This window comes from Lontra canadensis, unplaced genomic scaffold, assembly GCF_010015895.1.
Source record: "Lontra canadensis isolate GAN:19392208 unplaced genomic scaffold, GSC_riverotter_1.0 scaffold1, whole genome shotgun sequence".
NCBI classification, from domain to species: Eukaryota; Metazoa; Chordata; class Mammalia; order Carnivora; family Mustelidae; genus Lontra; species Lontra canadensis.
This window is the reverse complement of record NW_022630995.1, coordinates 121,978,260-121,988,186: the sequence shown is the minus strand read 5'-3', so window position 1 is coordinate 121,988,186 and position 9,927 is coordinate 121,978,260. Positions and strand designations below refer to the sequence as shown.

The 9,927-nt window shown below is 34.1% G+C and overlaps 1 protein-coding gene across 1 annotated transcript; it reads right to left on the bottom strand.

Annotated features, from left to right (window-relative positions):
- Positions 1-425: 425 nt before the first annotated feature.
- Positions 426-8,083, bottom strand: FGB (fibrinogen beta chain). The gene is made up of 8 exons (XM_032862624.1): positions 7,966-8,083; positions 4,885-5,108; positions 4,221-4,404; positions 3,061-3,288; positions 2,407-2,520; positions 1,918-2,043; positions 1,427-1,712; positions 426-824 (listed from the first exon to the last, which is right to left on the bottom strand). Exons 1-8 carry the CDS (start codon positions 8,057-8,059, stop codon positions 593-595), a joined length of 1,488 nt encoding a protein of 495 aa, XP_032718515.1. The 5' UTR covers positions 8,060-8,083; the 3' UTR covers positions 426-592.
- Positions 8,084-9,927: the final 1,844 nt, after the last annotated feature.

Sequence of the window (9,927 nt, the reverse complement as noted above, 5' to 3'; positions counted from 1 at the left end):
TCTGATCCCAAAGTCTAGCTAAATGACAGAGTAGTGGTTTTCCCATGGTACAGAGTGAGATTTTGAATCTTCATATGTCCAGTGCCATTTTATTAGCTACTTAAAGTTGTGATTATTCCTCTTTTCTCACAAGTTTAAAGCTTAACTCATTGGTCATATAGATTACAAAATAAGAATATGTTAATTTATTGTAATAGAGACTGGTTTAATTAATAAACCTTTTCGAAAGATTTGTGTGTATGTGACAGATCTTACATAAATAAACAACCTTTAAAGCGGACTTTTGAACAAGGACAGAAAATTCCTCTTTTGAGGAATTAATTTGAAACTTTCTAAAATCAACTGAAACTGAAATTATGAAACTGTCCACAATTATTGTTTCAGTTGGTTCTCAATGAGATAATACAAATGAATAATACAAAAGAAACTCATGTGCCATTTTTAATATCATTTAGCCTAAACTTTTCCCAAAAAGTCACAATCACAACCTTTTGATAGTTTTAGAGGGATATAATGTGTGAAAGAATATTCCAATGACATAATATACAAAAATGTGTTACATATAGAAGAATAAAAATTTATGTTTTGGGGGTTATTGCCGTGGGAAGAAGGGTCTGATCTTCATAGACATCTTCTTCATTGAATACCAGGACCCCTTCCAATTCATCCATACCACTCCATCATCTGTGCCATGTTTTGCCATGTCCCAGCTGTAATGTCCACCCCAGTAGTATCTGCCATTTGGATTGGCTGCATGACATCTATTATACCACCATCCACCACCATCTTCTTTAGAACACTGTTTTCTGGGATCTGCAGTTATCCTGAAAGGAAATGTTTGGGGTTGTTAGAACTGCAGTACTGTTGAGTTTATTCTTTGCAAAATACCCACAGAAGAGTGCTGTGCACAGTATTCTTTCACTCTGGTTTTCTAAGTAAAATCAAATTAAAACACAAAAGGCCTTCTCTGCCCTATAGCAAGAAAGAGAGAGAACTGGGCCTGGTGACAAGTTCCTCTGCATTTGTTTCTTTAAACCGACATGTCACATTTTAGCTCCCTTAGTATTAGAGAACCCTGGAAAACAAAATTAAGGTCCCAATATACACATTAGGATATACAGCTAGAGAAACTTATCTAAATGCTCACTACTCAGAAGGTTAACTGTGCTCTAGTTCCAGGTCCATCTTTTATTGTTGTATGACTTTGAGTAAGTTACTTTGTCTCTTTAAACTTCATCTGTCAAGTAAGGATAATAATGACAACCTTACAGAAGAAATGGTTTAGAGTAACACATGAAGAGCTTAGTATGGTGGCTAAGGCCCAGGAAGCACCTAAAAAATGATAGTTATCAATAACATGAGCTCCCATTAAGGATCCCAATCACAACATTCGTGGTGGCTTTTAAAGCAAAGACATCATACATACCAGCCATCATTGTCCCTGTCGTACGTGCTGAAGTACATGCTGTTGTGAATGGTCATAGTTTGATTCTCTCCAACCAGTTGAGAAGCTCCTTCTATGAGTGCATTGCCAGCTGTTCCCTTATATTTGCTCACGGACAGTTGGTATTTGTTGGCTTCATTCTGTACAGTGAATCCTCCATAAAGGGCCTTCACCTTGTCGCCTTTCCAGTCTTCCATTTCGATCAAAAGTTCCGTGGGTCCTATGTTGGTAAGCTGGCTAATTTTATCATTTCCAAGCCAATACTCCCCTAAAGGAAAAATAAAATAAAACCTCATCAAAAGTAGCACCTTTGGAAATTAAAAACAGTCTTCCTTCCCTTATCTTTCATTTTTACAATCTTTTTATAAACTCTTCTTAGCCTCCTAAAAACAGACTCCCAGCACTATGGTTTTTAAATGGAAATAAAAAAAAATTTTCAACATGATGATTTATTTTGTATTCCCAGTTTTTACCTGGCAGACCACAGTATTTTTTCCCATCAGCATTGGTTGCAATATTTCCAAATCCTTTTTTATACGGATCCCATTTCCTGCCAAAGTCAACACTACCATCTTGACGGTTCTGAATTACTGTCCATCCTTTGGTTGAAAGGAAAAAAAAGGCACATATTAACCAATAACAAATAATCTCACTTTGGAAAGAATGTATGAATTTCTCACCTATTTAATTTATTTTATGCTCTAAGTAATTTATTTGGTGCTTCAAAATGGATACAATAAGGAAATAAATATGAAAGGAAAACTTAAAGTCTTTAGAGACCTCAAGTGCTTTATCTTACCCCAAACTATGAATCACAGATATTTTATAACTGTTAAAATATCAGGTTAAGTTCCAAGTCAAATGGCTCATTGTTGGTATGTTAAAGCTGGATCTTATTTCTTGGCATTCTATGGTATCAAAATAATTACAGCATAATAGGTGAACAACTATCAAATACTTACCTCCACTCTCTGTAGTCATATCACAGTATACTCTGTATGGTGTGATAGAACTGAGAGGCTGAATGAGATACATTTCAGATGTTTCACCTCCCTTCCTGATAATTTCCTCACATTCTGCAAACATAAGATAACATATATTCAGGGAACTACAACATAACTCCTTGGTCTTTAGTCATCAATTTTATAACACAGGTTACTGAGGAATGTTTTATTCTAGACTTTTGAGAATAAATTATAGAAACTGAATCATCTTATTACTGAAAATCAGACTCAGTTTTGAGTTCTATTTCCCAAGGGGTTGAAACAAGCCCTTCTTCACCTTTTATGTCCTAGGATATATATAACCTGCCAGAACACAAGGGATGGAGAAACTCCTATACCCCTCCTCCCCCGCCGTGCTTCTGCCACCTAACCAAGCAAAAATGTGCATTAGCCAGGTGGAGCTCTCGCCATCATTACATTATATACTATTCATCAAAAACTGGCAAATACATTAGGCTAAGTCAGAACACAGCAGGCTAGGGATATCTTCATGATGTGCTCTCTTGTCATTAGGGTTGGTTGGGGAAGAGCCACTAAGCTTTTTGAAGTTCTCTTATTTTTAGAGACTATTTGTTCTAGAACCCTCTAGAAATATGTTTATTAACTACTTACCTTTGCCAGACACCACAGGAATATTGCAACTGACTGTGCATGGGGTGCGGCAGTATTCCATCTGAGCAGAGACATCTGATTCTAATTTTTGTATTTTGCTTCTCAAGTTTTCCAGGATTGAACGGAGCACACGAAGGTTAGTTGGGACATTGCTATTCACAGTTTCATCTATATATAATTGGTGCTTTTCCAGCTCTGAGGAGTACTCATTTATTGCATTTTCATTATCTGGAAGAATTAAATTATGAAGGAATGGTAAGCATTTTCTCCAATTAAAAAAATACAAGTATTCAACCATACAGTTGTGACTTTTTCTGAGAATAAGTTAATAGACACAGAGCTACTGTCTGGCAATCATGATATGTAGTTGTACGAGAGAAAATCATTTCACCCTTGACATCTACAAGTTAACATAAAGTCTAGCTACTATACTAGTAATTTACCTTAGGTATAAGCCAAAATTATGCCTAATAATAAATACAAAATGTTCTTTATTTCTCTGGTGAGGAAAAGAGGAGAAAGCAGTGTTTAGGCCTTCCATATCAGAAGTTCAACATCGTATGGATTGGATACACTTGATTTACTTACTCATCTCATAAGAGTATAGTAGAGACTTGAAATTTACAAGAAGAGTGTCATGATACCTTTAAAAATGTCCAAATTAGGATAAGCTACTCACTGAGATGTCTATGCCACGCTTACTCACTAGCTGATTCCTAACCACCCAGCCAATAGCACTCAAGATTCAGATATCAAGATTCAGAGATTTGGTAGTGATATTTGCAACACAATTGAGTACATCATAGATTATCCTCTTATATTCAAAACCAGAAGTATTAAATCTATAAATGCTAAATTTGACTCTAAATATTGTCTTCTGATTCACAAGTTTCTTACAGAATGAAAACAAGGACTCATGGTAAATATTTCATTGAAAATGATCCTAGCTGAGAAGAAGTGCTGAATAGTGCTTATATGGCAAACTGCAGGTAAAGGTGGCTAAGTGAGAGCCTTAGGGTAATCAGGCTCATACTGAAAGCAGTAGGATGCTATTTAGGTTAATCTAGAAATGCTGATCTTCTCAGAATCACACATTCCCATGGCAGTTCAAGACGTTCTAATTTTATAGTAGTAGCAAACATAAAACACAGGATATCTACCTAGTATTTGTTTCTGCCTATTTTTCCACATCTCTTTTAGCAGAGTTATATACTGAAAGGTGCTAGAAGAGGACTGGGACACAGACTCCACATTGTTATTTAACTCTTCTATACTTTTTCTGATTGGCCTTTCCTGTTTTACCAAAGTATCTTGCAACTGACATCCTGTAGGACACAACACTCCCTGCAAACAAAGAAGATAGCAGGCATTAGATAAAGGATTCAGATTATGGGTATTTGTGAAAATAGTACAACAGTGAAAATTCAATATTATCATTAGCCAAAGTAAAAACTTGTAATTTGATTTTCTGTATGTAAGTCCAGAAATTCTAGAGTCCTCAACATATTCCTATGTAGATTAAAATTAGTCCTTACCATAGAATAAATATAACTGGACTATGAAAACTTTACCACCTGAACAATCAAGGAGGGCAAAATACAAAATTAAGAACAATTTTTATAATCTTGGGCTCAGACTAAAGGAGACCGGGAAGGAACTCTTAACCCAAGCCCCAACAAGTTTTATAGTTATTTCCAAAAAAAAGGAAGCAAAATAATAATGATGATGTGATTCAAGGAAACATTAGGAAGATAGCAAACATGAGGAAGATAGGCATTCTCTGCATGGGAGACCCATCATCATGAGAAACATCAGTGCACCCACCAGGTCTGGGTCAGCATGAAGACAGCCCCCAGCATCAGGGGCCTTTCTTTCTACTTTCTTTTGGCCTGCTGCTTTTCTGATTGGACGAGGCTGATAGCCACCTCCACTGATGGGAGGTGGAGCAGGTCTCAGGCTGGGAGCCTCTTCCCTCTTCTTGTCACGTGGCCGGTGACCACGCGCATCCACAGTGGCCTTCAGGGAACCAGGCAGAAATAAAACGTAAAGTGTTATCAGAGATTTGACATGTAAATATTCCAATACACTCAAATTACAATTTAGGTTATCACACGATTAATGGTTTCCTTAAGGTCCATCAAATGGCTAGTCATTGTTGGTATATCAATAGGCTGCTTAGGTCTCTTCAGTAACAACAGAAAGAAAAACTGCATGAAAAGCTATAGTCCCAAAGGGAGTTGTTTTGTTTTTTTGTCTTTGTTTTATTTTGTTTTTACAAAGAGCTTTAAAATAAAACTGCACCAGATTGTGAATAGTAAGGACCTTAGATTCCTGATACCTATACAATGGAATACATAAAATAGTAAGGCATCTATACTATCAGGATGAATAAATATTCTCAAGCCACCCAGATTACTAAATTCCTGTAACCATTGTTCATTATTTTCCCACTTTCAGTTTTTATGAATTGATTATTTTGCCTAACTCCTATATAACAATATTTGAGAGGCAATACAGATTTATTCAAAGTGAAATTTACTTGGGATTTATTTGTAATAAGACAATCTTTGACTCTAGCATGTTTGAAGAGGAATAAGGTACTCTGGAGCCAGGCTGCTTGGGTTCAAATCTTGACCACTTACTAGTTACAAGATCATGTACAAGTTCTGATATCTGTGCTCCAGTTTCCTTATCTGTAAAATAGGGATAATAACTGTATCTGCTGTATAAAATGATTGTAAGGGCTAAACGACTTTGCATGTGATGCCCCCTGAAGAGCACCTGGTATATGGCAAATACTCACTATTTCTATTACAATAAAACATAATAAATACATACAATAAAACATAATAGATACTACAGTTCAAAAGGCTTCTCTGCTACTAATTCTGATCTTATTCTTTTTTTTTTAGATTTTTATTTATTTATTTGACAGACAGAGATCACAAATAGAGAGGCAGGCAGAGAGAGAAGGGGAAGCAGGCTCCCTGCTGAGCAGAGAGCCTGATGCGAGGTTCGATGTGGGGCTTGATCCCAGGACCCTGAGATTAAGACCTGAGCAGAAGACAGAGGCTTAACCCACTGAGCCACCCAGGCGCCCCTCCAATCTTATTCTTATTTTATACCCACAAAATTATTTCTTAAACCATTCTCCTGAAATTTCCTACATGATTTCTTTATCAAACAGCATAATTTTCTCCTATCTAAAATAATTCTCAAGGTATGTGGTTAAAATTATTTGTTAAATTTAAAAGTACTATATTAAAAGATACTGAAGTAGAAAATATGCAGTGCAATACAAAAATGTTGGCTGGGATTAACTGCATTGTCATTTGGCCTTGGTCAGCAATCACACTTTTTTAAAAATTACACTAGTTACAAATTAACAAATAACTAGATGTGAAGCAGAGGCTAAACTCTCCAGCCATTCTGAGAGCCCAGAAGTCATACAATGACTATATTTTGAATTTTAATATCATGTATTCATTATGTTATAATAATATTTAACATTTAGTGAGAATGTACATACAAGTCTTTCAATCCAGGCAATTTGGCTCCTGATCTCCCCACTTAACCACTATAATATTGGGGTATGTGTGAGGATTTGGGGAAAAAATATATATATATATATTTTATGTGGTCCTGGTCTATTCTACCAGAAATTTTATGAAATGTGGCTTGCCTTTTATTGCAAATCAAATTATAATAGAAGAAAATATTTTCTTTCTATTTCATAGTGCCATTAGAGAGGTAGTATTGATGGTCTAGCTTTACCAGAGAAAGGGAAATTAAAAATATTTAAAGAAATTCTATGGATATTTAGGTTCATGAAGATCACTTAGGGAAATTAAAAAAAAAAACTAGAAAATCTATTTGGGAGCTAAACTAGTAAACTATCTCTGTAAGGATTAGCTGGTAAGTAGAAATGTAAAAGTGCTTAGCCAAGTGTTTACAAAAGTTTACTCTTACACATTTTTTACATTCTTCTTACCTAATGCAATTAGCCAGACAATCATCTTTTTATCTGTATGGTTTGATAATTAAAACAACTTAGGTTCCCTTCAAATTCAACAAATGATCTGAACAAATCACTTCCTTTAAGTATTATTATATACTCTAATTTCTATGTGACAGACTATGTTACAGACAAGAAATCTGATCATGATTCATTTAAGAATAAAATTAAAATCCTCTAAGTATTTATCTCCCTAAATGCATTTCTGTATTTTTGTTATCTTCAAACCAAGACAAATAAATCAGCAAAGATAGTAGTTGAGGTAAAACTGTTCCACAAATGAATAAATTATACTGAGCTATGTGTTTCATAACTATTAATAATAACAATACTACTTATGATTTAGATTTTCTCACTTGAAGAAACCCAATTATTTCATTTTCTATCACTGTACTTGATCTATTCTGCTTTTAGATTGGTTTAGAATTTTCATTCATAAGTACCAGTAATTTCAGGAGCTATATATTACTCTTCTTCACCAAAGAGTAATCCATCACAGCTTTTTTTCTCTTAAAATACTGCTTTTTCATTATTTTATAGTCTGCAAAATTCTCAGATTTGTCCTCATAATTGTAATAACATATTGCTATAATTAAATAAAAATCGCAGTACTTAGGATAACAAGTGAGAAAAACAATCTTACCGCAGCTCCTTCATCCTGGGAAAACAAAGGTAAGAAACAAGAAAATAAGAAATTATTATTTTGTTTTTATGCAAGAAATACTATGTAACATCTTTAAATAAAATGGGTCCCTGAGATTAACAATTCAATTTCATAACTAAAATCAAGGTTAACATCATTAAAATATTGATATGATTACATTGTTATATTTTACATTAATAATATTAGTAATAATATAATAAGCTTAAAATAATCACCAAATAGTCATAAAGTTGATCTTGTGACTTAACAATAACAACACACAACAGTAGCAATAATAGATTCTTCATGATTTTAAATTTTTGGATGTTCCAAGAGGCCATCCTTTGCTTATGGACTTCACTGAGAGATCTTCAATCCTATATATAGCTGAGTCCTTTGTTACATATCACTTTAGAAATGGTACCTTCCTTAGTTAATATTTAATCTTTTGGTTCACTTGTTGGCTGAACCATTTCATCACTTAAGCAACATATTCCCAGCAAGACTTATTTACTTGTCATACAACTACTCTTGTGTTGGCTGAATTTAGAAACACCACAGTTCTTAATTGGACAATATGAGGGAAAACTAGGACATTCCTCAAAGAAATGTGTATCACTTTTCCAGTAAATTAGTGTAGATGCTGCTCAGGCTCACAGGGAATGTGTGAAGAAATAAACATTTCTCATCTAAGCACAAAATTCTGGACCTACTCACAAAGAATCCACTAAAACCGTGCATTCACAAAAAATATAGCACAAAAGTTTATGCTTTGAGGCAATCATAAAATTAAACTTTAGGAGGCCAATATATTAAGAATAATGTTATATCACCATGTATTTATCTTTTCTTTTAGATCTTAATCCAAACAGGAAATTTATAACTCATGCCTTATACTCTGATAGACAAATATCAAAAGAAAAATGTCAACTTCTCATTTCTTTCCACAGTTTGTCCTTCAGTAATATAAGTGTTCAAAAAAATTCCAAATACTGTTAAAATAAGACAGCACAGATTCCTAAATCAAAATCATTATTATTGTGACTGGACACATAATTAATTTTATTTTTATATTACATTATATATATTTTATAGTATATTATATTGTTTATAAAGACAATGTTATTTCACTATTAGTAAAGCCTTCGTACATCTATTTCAAATAGGGGGGAAATTGGAAGGGGAGGTGAACAATGAGAGACTATGGACTCTGAAAAACAATCTGAAGGGTTTGAAGAGGTGGGGGGGTGGGAGGTTGGGGGAACCAGGTGGTGGGTATTAGAGAGGGCACGGATTGCATGGAGCACTGGGTGTGGTACAAAAACAATGAGTTCGGTTATGCTGAAAATAAATAAAAAAAAAAAACAGAGGCTCAGACACTACTTGGTCCATTTCTTAACATTATTTCCTGTAAACCAAAAAATCCCTGCCTCATCTTTTTATCTATTTGTTGCAATCAGGATTACCAACTCCTACAAGAATCAATGGGGAACTCAAAGTCAACAACACAAATCCCAGAAAGTGTGCTGCTTTATAGCATTTTCTGTGTGTGCATGTGTATGTGTGTGTGTGTTTAGTACAGAAAGTAAAACATTCTCGTGACATTTAAAAAATAATTCTTTGCAAGATACCAGGTTATCCAGGTTTAAATCAGGAGAGTATGTTTTTAAATGAAATAGCGTTGATATACAATATTATATTAGTTTCAGGTGTACAACATAGTGATTCTACAATTATATATATGTTAGGAAATGTTCACTGAGGAAACCACTTGTCACCATACACAGTCATTACAATATTATCGACTCTATTCCCTACACTGTACTTTGCATCCTCATGGTTTAGTTTATAATGTAAATTTGTACATCTTAATCCCTTCTCCTATAAATCATGCTTGGAAGCAGACTCTTGATAATGGTATGAGACCCACTAAATTACTTTCTTCTCTGAGCAGCAGAGAATGAATCCCCAAATTCTTTTAACTCAAATTTAGAGAAGCAAAGTATTGAGTTTAAATTAAGTAAAATACCTCACTGGATTTTTTCAAATTTGTATACCTTATATCAGTACTGAGTAAATGTCATATTTTAAGACTAGCTTAGTTTTAATTTTTCTTAGAAGAATACACATCTGACCATAAAAGCAAATATATGTGAGTATTAATTTAAAAAAAGATGCAAGAACATTTATCTTCGAAATGTAACTAAGA